Raw genomic sequence first — 19,348 nt, forward strand, 5'->3', positions numbered from 1 at the left:
TAGATATTTATTTCGCCATATCCAACTATGCCACTTGGTCACTATAACCCAATCTTGGTAATTATAACTAAACCCTTTTCTGAGTGTATTATACAGGAGTAATATGTTTTCCGAGTTATTTCCCAACGTTTATTTTTTACGTTGCTTGATAACAGTTATTTCCCAACGTTTATTTTTACGTTGTCTGATAACAGTTATTTCACTCCTCCTCTTTTATTTTCTTCATCTTTATCTACTTCTACACAGTGTTGTCAAGTTTTGAATTTGAAAAAGCACTAAAACCCAAGAAAAATCGCGTTTTTTCTCGAAAAAAGCACCAAACATCTAGTGGAGTATTTAATGGACTTTGTATGCATAAAAAAATTGATTGTAGGGATGCCGATTCAAATCACCGGCCGTCTTCACGTGCTGGAAAATCTCGCTTGCGTGACGACGCATGCAGAATTCTTCATAGAAACAACATAGTTTGTTTTGGAGGCAAATACAAATTTAGAGGCAGCCATTTTTCATTTGAAAATAGTATACATCTCTTTATGCAGATTCTCTAATTTTCTCAAACTTTTAAGAGCCTGCAAGGCTTGAACCTTCTTGTTTGGCGACATTTTACAAATGAAGAAGTATGCTGTCAAATGCCCAGTTAACAAAACTCTATCTCGCTTGCGAGAGAAAAAAGCAGAACGCAAGCGAGATTTTCAATCAAAGTTTCTTGCTCGACGGTCGAATTTATTCTGTTTTCTATAAATTCAAATATTTTCGTACAAGTGACGTTAAGACTCTTGTTCTTGCGTGTCCAGCGTTGCTGTTTTGCTTAGATGTAAGCAAAATTGAATAATTTTTCCTGACTGTTTAAATGTTATATTTTTCTTCGTTCTTCGAATGCGGATGTCATGTATTTTTAAGAAATAATTTAGATGGGTAAATAGGTGATTTAGGTAAATAAAATATTGAAAGGTTAATAATTTTTAATAATATGCCTTATCCTGAGTTTTGCCCGAAAAAAATTCACTCCAAAATTTGTATTCCGCCCGTAGTAAATCTGCCTTATCCTGAGTTTCGAATGAAAAAAAATTCACCCGAAAATTTGTCATCCGCCCATAGTAAAACCATGGAAACCAAAAGTGAAAAGTGAACCGGTTCGGGGAAAATGAACCTAATGATAAGGCTGAATATGTACATGATAACCAAAAGTGAAAAGTGAACCGGTTCGGGAAAAATTAAACTCAAGATAAGACTGAATGTTTTTTTAGTACTTGAATTTAAAAATTGGAACATTGTACTTAAGAAAAACTTTTTGAAGGATCGTAAATCAAACCGCGCCTCTATATAACGACTCGCTCGAGGCGACAAACTTGAAAAACTTGGAACTTGGCAAAATTATAAATTCTTTTCGATTGACACTGCACCAGTTGAGAGGACTTTCAGTTATATTTATTTATTTTTATTGCGCTGCAATAATTACTTTTTGAGAATTTCATCGGGGCTGCAAATGTCGTATGTATCCTCCTGACTTTCATCTTCACAGTCTAGCATCATGGCACAATCGTTGTTTAATCAACGTTTTTTTCCAAAGAATTCTTCATTCTCATTCTTTTGGTTGTTTCGGAATTTGGAGAACCTGTCACGTCATCAGCGTTTTTCGATTTTAGTTTTTGTAACTCATTTTTAATGCTTTCTTCAGTGACTGGTTAGATATACGTCTGTGCACTTGCACAATATTCCAGGGACCGAAAATAACCGTTATTTTTTCCGAGTTAAATTTGGCCTAATATTTTTTATTCCGAAAAAAACTTCCTATCCGGATAATAAACAAACCCCTTTTTCAAATTAAATAAATTTGGTATCACATGAAAGAGGACTGAAATAGCTTTTAAACAGAAATAACGAATGAAGGTTACCACCTCTATTTATATTTTTTTATAACTTAATACTAAAGAAATTAATGTAAATATATACCTGATCTAAAGTTTGTTTCTATGGTAATTAATTAACATTTTTTATTGAAATATTTTTCAATGTGTGGTTTTCCTCGTTTAGACATTTCAGTTTTCATTGGATACCAAACTTGTTTAATTTGGATATGCGGTTTGCTTATTATCCTGAAAGTACTTTTATTTCGGAATAAAAAATATTTGGCCAAATTTAACTCGTAAAAAAAATAACGGTAATTTTCGGTCCCTTCAATATTCGCATTCGCAAAAGATCCGCATTGATTTTTGCGAATGCGAAAGCGAATGCGAATGTTAAAATTAATGCGGAAGCTCCGCCGTTGCGAATACGAATGCGAATCTTCGCAACAACCCTGGTTTGAATCTACACTGTAGTCTCTTATTATCTTGTAAACTAAAGGAACATAAAGAACTTCTCTTTCCGACCGCTTAACACCTGAAACATAACGAAATTTGATTTCCCGTTTTAGTGTGTCTTGTTTGAGTGTATTATCTACTGACGCATAGTGGGAAAATAGTGTTGTGTTAAAAACGCTGTCTAATACTCTTCAAATCCCACCCCATTTCGATTATTCTCTTTTTTCAAAAGGTTCGTTAGATAATAGTTTTATTGTTAGGAAATGCTGTCGCTTTTTTAATAGTCTTAAAAAATATCACAAACTCAGCCCAAACTAAAGGTGTAAAGGTAGGGTTGCCAGAGTACTGATTTTATCAGTACAGTACTGATTTTTCAACTCTTCTACTGATTTTATTCATTTCTTCAATCAGTACGCAGTACTAATTTGTACTGAATTTTCAATTCAAACAAAATACTTCAAGATTTTCTTAAGGGTTTAACATAACGTTGGAACTTCCTTAAACTCTACTGTAAAAAGTAAGAAGAAAATGATTTAATTATTATTGACATGTTTCAGATAATGTTTCATATGCCCAAGAAATTAATACAACAAAAAGTTCAATCGTTTTATGGGCATATCGCCGGGTCGTTACGTACCAAATGCGATAATATGATGGAGCTTAAATTATTTAAAAAAAGGCTGACTTTTTTGTCGAATGTTGCTAGTTATCTCTAAAATAACTTTCAGTTTCATGACAACAAATTTGAATATTCGAATCGCTTTTGCCTATAACTTACAACTCTTTTTTCACAACTAACTGACATTGTTAAAGAGTTTTGCATAAAAGACATCAGGGATGGGCGTTTTTGATTGAATTTTTATTCAAATAAAAAATAAAATTTTATTCAAGATTTTTCTAATTTCGAATGACGAATAAATTTTTATTCATCATTCAAGCACTTTCGAATGATGAATAAATTTTTATTCATCACTCAAATAATTTCAAATGGCGAATAAATTTTTAGTCAACATTCAAGCACTTGCGAATGCTGAATAAATTTTTATTCATCACTCAAATAACTTCAAATAACGAATAAATTTTTATTCATCATTTAAGCACTTTCGAATTCATGATTCAAGTAATACTGAATAACGCATAATTTTTCATTTATTATATGTATATAAGCATGAACATAAGTATGTATGTACTTATTTAATTATCTATATATGTACATACATATATGATACGTGAAGGGATTTTTTGTCCAAGTTACCAGATCTGCACCGTTCATTCGATTTTAAAAAATGAGGTGTAAAATGAAAGAGCTCGGGATATAGAAGTGCTATAAGGTTCTACTTTTTCGAAAAGAGTTGCCACCTAGTAAAAAATTTAATTAGAAATATTTAAAAAAATAAATGAATTAGTACAATATGGGTATAAATCTAAATAGTTTTGAAAAGGTTATATTTTTTTTTACATACAAGGGGGTTGCCACCTGTTTAAAAAAAGCAAATTCAATTTCAATTATGGAAATTAGATAGGTGCACTGAAAATAAAATTTCGTAAAAGGGCTACGAAAAACTTTCGTAGTCTTGGTTTTTGTACAATGTACGAAACTTTCGTTCATATTACGAACACATTTTTCACAACGAAACAAGATTTTACGAACCATTCGTAAATATAACGAAAGGACTTTCGTAAGGCAATTTTTCGGTACAATTTACGAAATCTTACGTTTATTTTACGAAACATATTCGTAAATTACTGAACAAATCTCTGTACGATAAATTTTGTATATTGTACGAAGGCATTCGTAATATTTTCGTATGGTTTTAAAATTTACGAAATCTACAATTCTGTATTCGCACAATTTACTTAATACTTTCGTACATAGAACAAATTCAGAATTATGTTTTTTAAATTCATACAGCATACGAATATTTTCGTACAATATACTAAATTACCGGCAGTTTAATATTTCATCATATTTTTATGTATCGCGTGCCATTGCGAAATTACTAGTTGGCTGCTGTGAGACGTCTAATATAATTTTTAAAGTTAAAAAAAAATTTAATACAAAATTAAATATAAAATCTGTGGATATATTATTTTAAGCATACAATGTTTTTAACATCGCCTACGCTGAGCCTTGCGCTGCAATGTGGAACTTGATAAATAGGCATCATTACCTATCAACGGCAAGCCCAAGCCAGGAAGCCAGTAGTGCGTCTACTTAATGAAATTTTAAGTAAGTACATGTATGATTTTTACCGAAACTTGTCTTTCAGACGCCTTATAATTTTCCTTTAATTTATAGTCGTCAAGGAAACANAACTTGATAAATAGGCATCATTACCTATCAACGGCAAGCCCAAGCCAGGAAGCCAGTAGTGCGTCTACTTAATGAAATTTTAAGTAAGTACATGTATGATTTTTACCGAAACTTGTCTTTCAGACGCCTTATAATTTTCCTTTAATTTATAGTCGTCAAGGAAACAAAAATCGAAGAAGCTGCGAATCTGCCAAGCACCTCCACATAAAAATATTATAATGTTTAAGAAAGTGAAACTAGTATATTTTATATTCTTTCTTTCTTATCTTATTATATTTAATAAGGGTTTTGTTGAGTTTCATATGTTAACACTTTGCATCAATATACGGAATGAAGGCTAAGCAATAAAAAAATATGTAGTATAGAAACTATTCGTATGCATATAAATAAAAGACTTAAGTTTTATTATAGGTAAAATAACCTTTTTTATTAATTCTAAACTACAGTGTAGTCCGAAAATTCTTCTTCTTTCGTAGAACATATGATTGCTTTTATTATTAACACTATAAAAAGCATGACTAAAATTATAGCACAACACTTTCATTATATTTTAATCATTAATGTTAAGCGTTTTTGCAAAACATTTTGTTAAACAAAAACACTTAAAATTAACGATAAAAACAAAATAAAAGTGTTGTGTTATAATTGGTAATATGTTTTTTAACAGTGTGGAGAATGAAAGCAATCGCACATTTTACGAATACCAGTACGAAGGCCAAACTTTTGAAAAGCTTTGTTGCCTAACTTAACTGTATGAAGGCTGCCACCTGTTAAAAAATCAAATTCAATCTGAATTAACGTAGTTAAGTAATAGAAATTTGTGTCACCATATGGGCGTCAGAAGAAAAGAGTTTAAGAGGGTAGTAGTTTTAAATATTTTGAAGAGGATTGCCACCTGTTTGAAAAGTCGAAATTAGTCAATTTATATTTATTTATTTATTTATTTATTTATTTATTTAGTCTACAGAAAAATGTTTTCTTACAGACAGTTGAGATAAAAAGATTTAGAATATTTAAGTATGTGTGATACATTACAGAGTGAAATAATTATAAATATTAACTTGTAAAGATAACAATGATATTCAATAGCAATTTGGGTAGCTGGCGAGGCCTTGTCTCCAGTCTACTTTTGTGTGCGGCGGGCGGAAAGACCTAGTTTCCGCTCCGCCCTGTTTACAGGCCGTTGATCATGGTCGGAAAGGCCGAGCTTCCGATCCATGTTCCCGTAGTCGTTACTTTGTAAGTGAGGCAGGCGGAAAGTCCTAGTTTCCGCTCCACGCTATAGACGAACTGTTGGGCGAGGTCGGAAAGGCCGAGTTTCCGATCCCTGCTCCTATTGTCCTACGCGGTCGCGGAAATATACGAAGCCGTTACAATTGTACTAAGCAGTCATAGATATTGTGTAATTTTTTCGTTCACGGTTGCAGATATTAGTTTATTTAGTTAACTTGTTGAGCAATGTTTTCTTTATTACAAAAAGCGATTCAGATATGTCGATGCAATCATAATGCTTGTTAAAATCTTGGCATAAACACCGAAAAGCATCATGCATTTCAAAGTTTGATTTACAAATACTCAACACAATAGGTTTAAAATGTCTCGTGGGTCTTGTAGGAATACAAAAATTTATCTCACTCAGTAAAAAGGGACTACTGACCATCCCGTTCATTAATTTAATTAAAAAAAGAACACCAAGCATCTCTCTACGACTCTGAAGCGTCGGCAAATCTATAAGCTTCAGGCGATCCTTGTAGGGTGGGAGATTTTTAGACGAGTCCCAACATAAATTTTTGAGGGCAAATAACAGGAACTGTTTCTGCACTGATTCGAGCCTGTCACTATGAATTTGATAGCTAGGATTCCATACTATAGATGCATACTCCAAAATCGGTCTAACTAGAGAGGTAAAGAGAACTTTAGTGACATAAGGATCGTTGAACTCCTTGGCCCAGCGCTTAAGAAAAGCCAACAATCCTCTAGCCCTAATCACGCAGGAGTTTATGTGAGACTTGAATTCTAGTTTCGGATCCATAGTTACACCTAGGTCAATGAAATTGGTCACTTGCTCAACATTGTGGTCAGATATCATATACGAATTTGGATAGAACGATTTTCTAGAGAAGGTCATGAATTTACACTTTTTCAAATTTAGTGACATGGAATTTGCTTCACACCATTCGAAAATGCAGGTTAGGTCAGCTTGCAAATGCTCCCTATCTTCTGCAGTACTAATGTACTTAAAGAGCTTAACATCATCAGCGTACATTAAGCATTTCGAGTAATTCAACACCTTAGGAAGGTCATTTATAAATAAAATAAACAAGACGGGACCAATATGGCTGCCCTGAGGTACGCCGGATGTGACATGTATTGGCCGGGAGGTACAATTTTTAAAAATTACTCTTTGTTTCCTATCCACTAAGTAAGAAGAAAGCCAGCTGAGAAGAATAGGAGGGAAGCCAATTCGATCAAGTTTATATATAAGGGTTGAATGAGATACCTTGTCAAATGCCTTGCTGAAATCAGTGTAAATCACGTCCGTTCGAAGATTGTTTTTAAACCCATTAGACACATAAGTAGTGAATTCAAGAAGATTGGATACAGTTGATTTACCTTTGCAAAAACCGTGTTGCGATAGATCAATAGCAGAAGTAATAGAGTGAGATAGTTCTTCCGTAACGATTGCCTCAAAAACTTTAGCAATAGCACAAAGCTTCGCAATTCCTCTATAGTTTACGATGTTAGTCCTACTTCCATTTTTATAAAGTGGCAAGATAAACGAATCCTTCCAGGAAGATGGGAAGACACCCTGTTTTAGGGAAGCATTAAAAATATTTGCCAGAGGCTTATACAAATACTCTGCACAACTTTTAAGAACACTTGTGGGTATACCGTCTGGGCCAGCTGTATATGAAATTTTCAAACAATTCAAATGAATGAGGACGTCCGCAGCAGATATCGATGGAATTCGGATACAATCAAATGATGGCAGATCGAATGGGTAGCTAGATAGATTCGAATTCAGTTGGGAAGATGTAGAACTGGCAGAGTAGTTTGACTCGAAGAAACCAGCAAACATATCGGCAATAATATTTTCGTCACTGGAAACTAAGTCATTTAACTTCAATGTTGAGGGATAACCGTTAGTCTTACGCTTAGTGTTCACAAATGCGTAAAACGATTTGGGATTAGAAACTATATTGAGTCGAACCCTGTTAATATAATTATTGTAACACTTTTTGTTCAATACATTGTATTTATGCCTAAGAATGGAGTACGCGGAGTAGTGAGAAGACAAGCCAGATTTTTTAAAAAGCTTAAATGCTTTGGATTTTTGATTTTTTAAGCGTTTCAATTCGCCAGTAAACCACTGAGCGTTAGACGTTACGTTAGCTTCCTTAACAAGAGGAATGATTTTACTGAAAATGTGGCGTAAGGAATTGCTAAAATGTAAGGCACTATCTTCAGCATTCCCATCATACTGGGGCCAAGTTATCTTCGATATCTCTAACCTAAGTTTATTATAATCTGCTGTTTTAAATGAGTAACGCTCCGCTCTTGATTTTTTACTGATAAAGCAACATGAGTTGCGTGAATTTATCAAGGACAATTCTAGTGGTGGGTGGTGAGAATCAACAGGGGTAATCAAAGCATAGCTAGGGGCTATTGTGACGTTGGAAACATCGTCCACAAAAACTAAATCCAGACATTTACCTAAGTTATTACTAACAGAGTTGATCTGGTAAAGACTAAGATCTGACAGATCGTTCAAAAATTGATTGAAGAGATCACGAGAGGAATTTGGTACTAGAATACCATCTATTAGATCCCAAGAAACACCCGCAAGATTGAAGTCACCCAGGACAATAACAGTATCGGAGGGCTTCACCATGGCATGTAGAGAGAGCAGTAAGGAGGAGTGTTTTAAATAAACAGAAAGGCTCGAGTTAGGTGGTATATAAGCAGCAACAAGATAAACGCTAATAGAATGATATCTTATTCGAACGCAGAGGAATTCAACTTCATCGGTGTCAGTGAACTCAATTTCTTCAGAAGAAAGGTCAGTCTGGACAGCGATTAAGACGCCTCCACCTTTTTTATTTAAACGGTCGTTTCGAAACACTTCATACTTAGGACACAAAATTTCCGAGTTGAACACATTCGGCTTGAGCCAGGTTTCAGTAAACACCAGTACTTTGAAGTCAAAATCATAGGACTGCAAGTGTAACCTTGATAGCTTTGTGTTCAAACCTCTCACATTTTGGTAGTAAATGCTAATGGTGAGGTTACTTATTAGTTTTTTGATGCCGAGGTGGAAAGCGGAAGTTGAGCCAAATTTTGCCCTTGCGGTCTAGATCTAAATTCAAATTCGCGAATGAAGGCACCGCTTGGCCAAAAAGATGGGCTCATTACTCTATCAAAGCAGTCTTCGGATATGTCTATTTTAAAAGAAGAAATGCTTCTTTCATACGAGAATCTGAACTTGCGTACATGCAACTCATTTGCTATCAGCCTGGAAGTTAAATACCCCTTCACATCATCGACAGTGGTATCTTTTGAAAACCTAGATATAAAGACCGATTTTTTGGAAGGGACAACGATTAAATCCCTCGGGACGGGGTTAACGCAATCGGAAACTGTTTCAGATGTGGTAGGGGGTTGCGGAACAGGGGGTTGCGGAACAGCTGTCAACTTTTTGGAAGGAGCAACGATGGCTTCGGATGTGGTAGGGGGTTGAGATGTAGTTGTGGAGTTTTTGGAAGGAGCAACGACTACTTGCATTGGAACGGTGTTGACGCAATCGGAGATGGCTTCAGATGTGGTGGAGGGTTGAGATGAAGCTGTTGAACAGGAATTTAGTGAGGCTCCAGTAGAAGAAGGACGTGGTTGGGGAGATTCAGTCCGCCGAGGAATCGGTGTGTTAAAGCTTATGAGTTCTTTGTTCATAGCTGGAGTCAAAAGTGGGCGGTTCTGCGGAAGATCCAGGTCCACAGTGATGGGATTCAACACAATATTTTCCACGCCTCTCCTACGTCTCTTAAGACCTTTTCCAGGAGAAGGAGAGGAGGAGGAAGTATCTAATAATTTAAATTCTTTGAATTCATCCTCATACTTCTTGAACTTCTCGTTGAGCAGTTTTAGCTCTTTGCTTATCTCCGAAAATCCATTTCTAGCGGTTCTAAATAGTTTACAGAGATCCACAACAGTTTTTTTACACTTTGGACATGACCAGCGAAGTCCATTGTCTCCAATAATCATATCCAGAACTCTCCCATTAATACCAGCACACTTTAAATGAGACAGTTCATCGCAAAGCCAGCACGCCACAAAACGGTCCGAACCGGCTTTTACATTACATTTTTCGAACAGACAGGACATTTTTAGCGAATTTTATTAAAAAAGAATAAAAATAGCGAAATTAGGAATGTATTGTACGAAAACGTTTCAAGCTCACAGTAATTGGCAGTTTAATAGCTAGTGGTCTTATTTAGTGAAGTTCAATGGTTAGAAACCGTGCTGAACTTAACAGTTTTAAAGCCACTGAGTTAACAAAATCAGCTGTCACCAAGAAAGCGACTGTCGATGATAAACAAAGGTGTGTGTAAAGCGCGAAAGAAAGCAAAATGAACAAACAAATGCGATATTCCTTACACTCTCACGCAAAAGCAACAATAATGCACCAAAACAGGCAAATATGCACGAAGGCCGACTAAATAAAACTTTTCAATCAACGCACTTTATGACTAAATCAAGTCAATTTATTGGAATTTGGCTTCAGTAAACTTTTTACGGTGTGAATAACACAAATTAGAACTGCTTAGCACTTTGTAAACGAGTTAAACTTTGGAAATTCTTTCAAGCGAAAGTTTAAGTGACCGCACAGTACGAACGTTGCCAGAAAGAAATATAAAAATATCTTAAACAAAATATTGTTAAGAAATCTTCAGTTTGAATGCTAAAAATATTTTTGAGGTGTTTAAAATGCGTTGCCCCCATTTAAAAAGTTAAATTCAAATTATTTAATAAGTCAAATGGAGTATTAAAGTATTGGTATCAATTGAAATGGTTTTGAAAAGGCTGTATTTCTAAATTATATTTAGGGGGTTGCCATATGTTTAAAAAATAAAATTCAACTTAATTCATCAGTTAATTAAAGTATGTATCACAATGTCAGACGAAGGATATTAAAGAAGATTTTAGCTTGAAGAGGGTTGCCAATTGTTTGAGAAGTGGAATTTTATTTACCATATACGCAAATTATTTGAAATACGAAAATACAGGTGTCAGTGGAAAGAATGTTAAAAATTCTTTAGTTTTAACATTGAGAATGTTTGAAGAGGGTTTCGCGTGTTTAAAAAGCGGCATTCAAATTATATAGTAAGTTGAATAAATTATTAAAAAATTTGGTATCAATGGAAATGGGGTTGAAAAGAAGATATTTCTGAACTATATTTAGGGGATTGCCACATGTTTAGAAAATCAAATTAAATATATTAAATTATGAGTGTTAATCGTAAGCGATTTATGAAAGCTTTAGTTTGAGAATATGTTTGATTTATGTATATTATACGGTCTTTATATTTCCACCATTCTTTCGAATTACCAAAATCAGAGGTCAAATGAAAGACCTTGGCCTATACATGTACGATAAGGTTTATTTTTTGAAGTTAGAACTTTTTTTTTATCGGTGCAGGGTGATTTTAAATTTGATGAAATTAACACCCGACGCTCAGAAACGCTTCACGGATTCAGATGAAATCGGTAATAACTCTGAATAACATTTAGAAAAGTTTTTAGGTTTTAACGCCATCCGGGTTTACTAGTAACTCTTATTGGCGAAATAAAAAAAATGTTTCATTTAATAATTGGTTTGAAAGAGCCTTTTCGTTAAATTTCGTAATTCGGGCAATGTTTTCAATTTGTAAATTAGAGATAACAGTTATTTTTGGTCGCTGATCATGACACTATTGAAGTAAATGAGCGATATTTATTTGATTTATAAATGGAATTAGTAAAGAAAGTGTTAAAGATAGGTAATTTTTGTGAAAATATTTGGGAATTTCAGTGCGTTTTAAGTTTCTGAGGCGTTGTTTATTTCTACCTGAAAATTGTTAAAATCAGCAAAACAAAGTAGCGGTACGCCGAATGCGCAACCTTTATTCTCTACATCGTGCATTTCGCTCGTTTGACGGAAGAAGTAATAAGTGATAACAAATAATAAAAATTTTTGAAATAAGTTTGCAGACACGGCCGTCAGCGGCCTTCTTTCTTGTTGTGCAAAAAATTTATAACGATACTGTCAACTGTGTCTGATAAGCCCTAACTAAAAACTTAAAGCCATTTCCTACAATTTTCAATTTTTTAGTTACAACCTTCATAAAGCCAATAGGCGATATGTCTTTAATTGAAACAAATATTCCAAAACGACGTTATAATTATTATTTTTCAATTAAATATAATAAAGTTTTGATAAAACATCACTTTCCAAGAATAATTGATTTTCAATATCGGTAATGCTGCTTTGACCACAGATTTTGTATTGCAAGTAATTTTAAAATACAAACCCAAACAAGGACTTGACGTAACATAGTTTTCCCACCAACGCATTGAAACAAAAATCAACGGTAGAGCAAGTGTCTTTACAGCCAGATTGGATGAAAATGTGGGCCATACCAAAAAAGCACTCATTTGAGCAACAATCATCAAAACGCTCATCAAAAAATAGAAAACGGAGCTCCAACTGAAATGTCTGACCAGCCCAATATCTGCAATTCAGAAAAAAGTTTAAAAACGTAAAATAATAATTATATTGGAATGTATTTATCAGGGACGCGAATTGGGGAAAATAATTTGGTCGGGTCGGTTCAGCGCACCCTGGGGCCAAGCGTGCTCAAAACTCAATTTTTAAAAAACGCAGGATTATTCCCCATTAAATTCTGCATTTGGGTGTAAGTTTTCAGCTTCCTATCGTTTTCCAGCTGGGAGATATGCGTGTACAAACTTGACAAATTAGAACAATATTTTTTTTCAAAACTGAGAAATTCAAATGTGCAATTCAAATTGTTACTGTAAGAAAGCGGTATTATATTTCGTTTTTTTTGTTTTTTTTTCATTATTTATTTTTTGGTGTATTTTTTTGGAACTATGTGTTTTAAAAAAATTATGTATACAAAAAAAAAACTAAACTAACCTCTATTTTTTGCAAGTGTAATTTTCAAAAAAAATTTTTATAAAAGCGCACAGCGCTTTTAAATTTGCCAGTACTGCAATAGAGCATGGACTTTAAAATCTTTAGTGAGAAGCGGATTTAGTTCGAACAAGGACTTTAAAAACTTTAGAGAGATCTATAGTAGGAAAACGACTCGCGCTGAAAATTTAGAAGACGTTTTTAATATATTGTTAGTTTCATCAGATCCTCTGATTAGTTGCTCGCGCTTGATGCCAGTGGTCACAAACCGGAGATCTTTCTAATATTAGTTTAACGGGGCTTGAATGGGATTTATATTCCGACTGTGAGGAATAAGTGTCACAGTTTTCATTATATAGTGCTTATCATAACTATAAGACACCCACATATTGACAAGTTTTTTTTTATTATTATTTAACTTTAATTATTTTTTTAATAAAAATACAATTTATTCCGTGGGACTCGAACCTACAACCTCACGGCTCTTAAATCCGCATTAATGCCGTCTATCAAGGCACTATTTTGATCAGATTGGTTGCGCCGTTATCATGTTTATTTATTTATTTTTAGGAATTTTCAATTAAAATACAGTTCATTCTCTAACAAAACCCATTTTTTGAGTACACAGTTTTATAGCCCATTCAATTTTGGTCTAGCAATGCGCAAATTTCAAGTGGCTAAAAATTACCGTTGATATTTAAGATTTTTTTTGTCCCATTTGCTTCCATATAACGAATAAAAACAATTGATTTTTATATGGAAGAAACCCGCGTTACCTTTGGCGAAAAAAATTTAAAAAAATCAACAGTAATTTTTAACCACTTAAAACTTGCACATTAGGGTGGCCCTTAACCATACCGCACAATTTGAATTTTAATTTTTCTTAGATCGCACCCCCCAGATTGGCGAATATACTTGAAAAATTGTGTTACCCAAAATTTTAAGTCAATCGGATAAAGTTAAAGCGTGCCGACCGCCCCCCAAAATTTGAATATAAGTTGTTTTTTGCTTAAAGTCATATTTTTTAAAGGTATATATATAGAAATTAAATAATGTGAGCAATGATTATACTCTTGCAGCCTGTTTGATTGGAGCGGCGTGGCAGACACCGTTTTGAACAGCTAAAATTTGTCCTTTGCCAAAACTTGACCAGTTAAAAAAAAAAACGTATACATACAGGGTGTCCCAGAAGTAACCCACCAAACTTTAGGGGAAGGTAGGTGGGGGGCACGATTGATAGAATACAATTCTATCATTCTTGGGTGGGGGGGTGAGCTCTCTGATAAACAAAAAAAATCAGGTAAAAGTGTTACCATTTTTGAAATATTTAAATTTTTTTTAATTAAAAAAAAATCGTGCCTTTTCATGTATTTTCTTTAACTGCATCTACAAACCAGGCTATACTTAGTAAATTTTTTATGTAAAATACTTCCAGATAGTTGCTTCTCCATACTCAAATGCACTGTAGTTAAAATATATTAAGGAACCATCATAAAATTACGACTATTTTGGGATTTTTAACTTTTTGATATTTTCTTCCCCAATTTTGACTATCTCNTTGTTTGAAGAAAAACTTATTCATTTATTAATAAAATATGCTCAAATTGGCGACCTTCTACTCTAATACAAGCTCGGCACCTTTTAAGAAAAGACGCTTTTAGAGATCTTAAACTCCATTGGGCTATCTCAGCAGCAGCTCCATTTATTTGTTCCCGCAAATGCTGTTCGTTTTGAATTGTTTTTAAATAAATTTTGTCCTTAAGACAGCCCCAGTAAAAATATCTAATGGATTCAGGTCGAGCGTGCCACGTTATTGGCCCGTATCGTCCAATCCATCGGCGAGGATAAGTTTCGTCTAAATGAGCTCTTACTTCACGCCCGTAGTGAGCAGGGCACCCGTCATTTTGCAGCCATAGTTTTCGCCGCAGGTTTAAGGGTACATCTTCTAAACCAGTTGGAAGCCGTTCCTGAAGGAACTCTAAATAAATGTGAGAATTGAGCGTTGGCGGCAGTTCCACAGGTCCCAATATCTGACAATTAAAAATACCGTACCATACATTTATTTTGTACCGGTACTGCGAACGATCTTCTCTCATTTCGTGAGGATTGTCTATCTGCCAACTGTGAAGGTTATGTAAATTAAAATAACCATCACGTTTGCATGATGATTCATTGCTCCAAATTATTTTATTAAAAAAGTTGGGGTCTGATTCATGCATTCGCATGACGGGTAATCTTTTTCTTGTAGAGCCTGAATACGTTGAAACAAGTAGGGATGAAATCGGTGGTCTTTTAAAGCTTTGTGAACTGTAGTTTTTGGTATTCCCGTCCGTCTTTCCATCATTCTCACTGAAGTCGATGGAGCTAGTTCCACTTCCTCTAACACAGCTTCAACATCTACCGTTGCAGGACGTCCTGTTTCGCCGCCACGCCTTCCAGGTATGCGACCTTAAAAAAGTGAAAAATTATAGTTAACAAGCAAGCAAACAAGAAAGGTGTAAAAATCACTTACCTTCATATATTTCTCTATGGGTCCGGGCGAATACTTCTCGACCCGGATGTCGACGATTGGGGTATCGCTCTGCATAGAGTCTTTGAGCAGCTCTGGCATTACAGCAAGCTTCACCGTAAATTAGGTGAATATCCGCATATTCATGCGACGTATACTGTGTGTTCTCTGTCATAGTATTAATAACACAATGATCGAAGGGTCCAATTTCACAAAGTCCACTTTCGCTAATTCCGGTAAGTAACATAAAATAATGTCAGGAGCAGGTAAAAATGTACATTTGTACTATTTAGCATGTCATTGGTTGGTAATAAGAGCAACTTAAATTTAAATCTATTAAATACATTCTAGCGTCCTTTACCCACAAAAGCACCTATAACTTTTTTTTTCTATTCGAAACAGTAAGAGTGACACCTTTCTGAAATCTTTATTAAATTAGAAATTTTTTATGTTATGTAAAGTTATAGCTCAGTACATTTTTTTCACCAGAGATAGTCAAAGTTGGGGAAGAAAATATCAAAAATTAAAAATCCCAAAATAGTCCTAATTTTATGATGGTTCCTTAATATATTTTAACTACATTGTATTTGAATATGGAAAAGCAACTATCCGGAAGTATTTTACATAAAAAATTTATTAAGTATAGCCTGTTTTGTAGATGCAGTTAAAGAAAATACATGAAAAGGCACAATTTTTTTTTAAATCAAAAATGTGTAAATATTTAAAAAACGGTAACACTTTTACCTGAAAATTTTTTGTTTACAAGGGAGTATGCAGACTAGGAATGTAAATGTCTTTTTTAAGTCCCGAAAATCCCGAGATTATTTGCCTAGAATCCCGGGATTTGTAATTTACACTGGTGGAAATAACTGAAACGCTTTATGTTGACCAGTTTTTAATATTTAATATTTTTTTATAAATGTGTAAAATTGCGTTCTTAATTTTTCTCTCTGACGTCAGGATTTTTAAAAAGAACTTTGAAATTTGAAAGATATGAGTAATTCAAAAAATTATTTAAAAATTTCAGTGCAATATACTTACATTTGACATTTTTTTCAAAATTTTCGTTTTGATGCAGAAATACTTCTAGATGCTCCAGCGATATTTCTGCATCAAAAAGAAAGTTTTGAAAAAAATGTCGCTTGCGTTATTTTGGCGGTTAGGGCTCGACAAAGTCTTTTTGAAAAAATCATGACGTCAGAGAAATGACCATTTATACATATGCAGTTAATTATGTCTAATATAAAGTAGACTTTTATAAAAAAAAAATTTAAAAATTAAAATATTAAAATTTGGATAAACAAAAGGAATATAGACAAAACTGGTCGAATTACGGCGCTTCTTTTATTTCTGCCGCTAGAATTATGAACTTTTTTCAACCAAAAAATAAATTTTTTGTCTAATTTTTTTTTGCATCGAGCTTTTTTCGACATACCTTGAATTACTTTATCAGATATGTACACACTAAAGTATTATTAAATGCATATAAATTTAATTACTGTCTGTCGTTTTGTTAATTATAAAATAATTTTCACTTTAAATAAAAAAGTTCGTTCCAAACCCATTTAGTTATTATTTATTATATGGTAGGAGAGCTTCTCAAACCATATTGATGCAATTTTTTCATGTTAAGTCATTGAAAGGGATTGAACCAACGACATCCCGAAAATCCACGCGAAAATCGAAAAAATTAACATCCCTAATGCAGACAATAATTTTGGCGTCTTGTGAAAGAAAGAAGAGAAATACCTAACAAAAGAACTATAATAATACAAGAGACGCTGATGTGTATGTATATTTGTTTCTTCTTTATTATTCTTTAGTTTTTAGCTTAAATAGCTCGCGCGAAATGCGTGTTATAATACAACGTTCACGTCCGACATTTAGCTCAAAATGATGTTTCATAACTATTGTCAGGACGCCTACGCCATGGAGACAATTATCAGCGTTTTTGACAACTAATACGCATTTCTTTATTGTCTTGACCGCATTGTCTATTGTAAACGCGCCGTAAAAGCTAAATTTAAGAAAAAGAGAGACACTCTAAAAATTCGAAAACTAACTAATATAGTTTTCTTAATAAAAAAAAGCTAAATTTAAGAAAAAGAAATAAGGAGTAAAAATTGGATTTTATGTCCAATTAGATAATAAACACAAACTTTTGTTAAACATTCAACTCAACTCTGCGGGTCTAATTAAAATCAAAGCTCATTGAATTTTATTATAATTTTTTTTAAGTTTTATTCGTTTTTATATAATTTTTTTTATATATATTTTTTTTAATGGATATTTTTAGGTAGAATAGGCTGTTAGTGAAAAAAAAATTTTAATTCGTTCTCAACGTACTCTGTGCTAATTTGTCGATTTTTAATTAAATCTTCGTCGTTAATATTTCTTTGTCACAGTGTTGGCAAAATCTTAATCTGATTAACGATTAAAAATCAAAGATTAAAATGTTAATCGCGATTAACGATTAAAATTAATCGTTAATCTAATTAAAAAGAAAATCGGATGTTGTGGTCCAGTTTGTCCGAATTTGAAACCAAAACACGAGTTATAGTAATCATTTTGTCTTCCCGCTTGTAAAAAACCCATAATATATAAAAAAAAAAAAATTGTTATTGTTATTAGTAATACATAAACCGAGAACTTTACAACCCATCGCACATGTGAAGAGAGATATTAAAACCTAGTTTTCAAAACGTCTGTTCGAATAGATCTTAATGAAAATGCCCACCAAATTGCTTCGATTGCTGAGGAAAACCGACTTAGCCATACCCGATTAACTGGCGTTGTGTGCAAAGGAAAATTTCAGCATAAATTAATTAATCACCAAACCCACTTAATCAAATTAAGGGTTAATGATCGAAAATTAATTTTTTTTATTCGCGATTACGATTAACTGTTTAATCAGATTAAAATAAATCATGATTAACTGTAATCGGATTGAATTTAATCGAATTAACTAATTGATTAAAAAATCAATCGATGAGTGCCAACACTGCTTTGGCATCATGTTCTACAAACCACTTTTTTAACTCAGCAATGTATCCATTGCGTGATTCTTCTACAAAAATGCCTGTAGAGAATTCACCATGATAGCCCATATAATGTATCTTCAAATCATATCTGCTCTTCCGCCTTAGAAAGCTAAAACACACCATACACTGTGCTTCAGCCTTAAAATTTTCTGTGAATAAAAAATCAACTTCCCAATTCCTATTAAATTCCATTTTATTACATTTATGTTTTCAAGTGCAAGATGAAATCAATTTCTTCAGAGCACAGTCGGCAAGTTTACTTCGCAAATTGATTGTGCGACCAGCGTCCGGACTTTGCTCCGATCGGAGTAGATTTACTCCGATTTCTTTTCTTAATTTAAAATCTACTCCCTACTCCGCTTGACCTAAAATATGCTCCGATTTTTTTACCTTTTTCCATTCACATCAGGGATGCCAACTCTCTTAAGGCTAATTCCCCGAAATTCCTGAAAAAAATTCCCCTATTTTCAATAAAATTCCCCCGAAATTAGTTTTGGTACATATTTAAAATGCTTCATAATATTTTTTATTAAAAAAAAAGCAACATATATCATTAACTGTGTATATAATATAAAAAACAAATTCGATGGCTCGAAAACGAAACGAGAAAAGAGAGCGTCAAACGAAAACGTGAAAAAAGAAAAAATGTCGCTATCAGTGTTGCCAGAAAATTTGTAGGCTTAAATTCTTCGAAAAATAGCTAAAAATAGCCAAACAAAATAGCTAAACATATTTTTATTCAAAAATAGCTAAATAATTAGATTATTATAACGTAAACAAATATGAATATTTCACCGGCCGAAGTAGCTCCAACCCAACAAACAAATGTGAACTTAAATATTTACATACATTGAATTAGAGTTGTTAAATACCTTATAATTGTGGTTAGTAGATATTATTAAAATTTTAGCTGAAATCTGAAACTATTCCTAGAACATAAATATGTATATCCTTGGTTTAGTTTCACAGTTTGCTTTCCATTTCGACGAACCA

At 33.4% G+C, this 19,348-nt stretch overlaps 1 protein-coding gene across 3 annotated transcripts in view; it reads right to left on the reverse strand.

Moving 5' to 3' along the window:
• The window catches only part of Chs2 (Chitin synthase 2), a 261,613-nt gene extending 249,236 nt beyond the window's left edge, over positions 1-12,377 (reverse strand). For all 3 annotated transcript variants that reach the window (XM_017625143.1, XM_017625159.1, XM_017625154.1), the window contains exon 1: positions 12,183-12,377. In XM_017625143.1, coding sequence (XP_017480632.1) covers positions 12,183-12,333 — 151 coding nt within the window. In that variant the 5' untranslated portion in view covers positions 12,334-12,377. The remainder of the gene's footprint in view (positions 1-12,182) is intronic.
• Positions 12,378-19,348: the final 6,971 nt, after the last annotated feature.

This window comes from Rhagoletis zephyria, unplaced genomic scaffold (genome assembly GCF_001687245.7).
Source record: "Rhagoletis zephyria isolate East Lansing unplaced genomic scaffold, Rhagoletis_zephyria_1.1 Rzeph_scaffold_00060, whole genome shotgun sequence".
Classification (NCBI taxonomy): Eukaryota; Metazoa; Arthropoda; class Insecta; order Diptera; family Tephritidae; genus Rhagoletis; species Rhagoletis zephyria.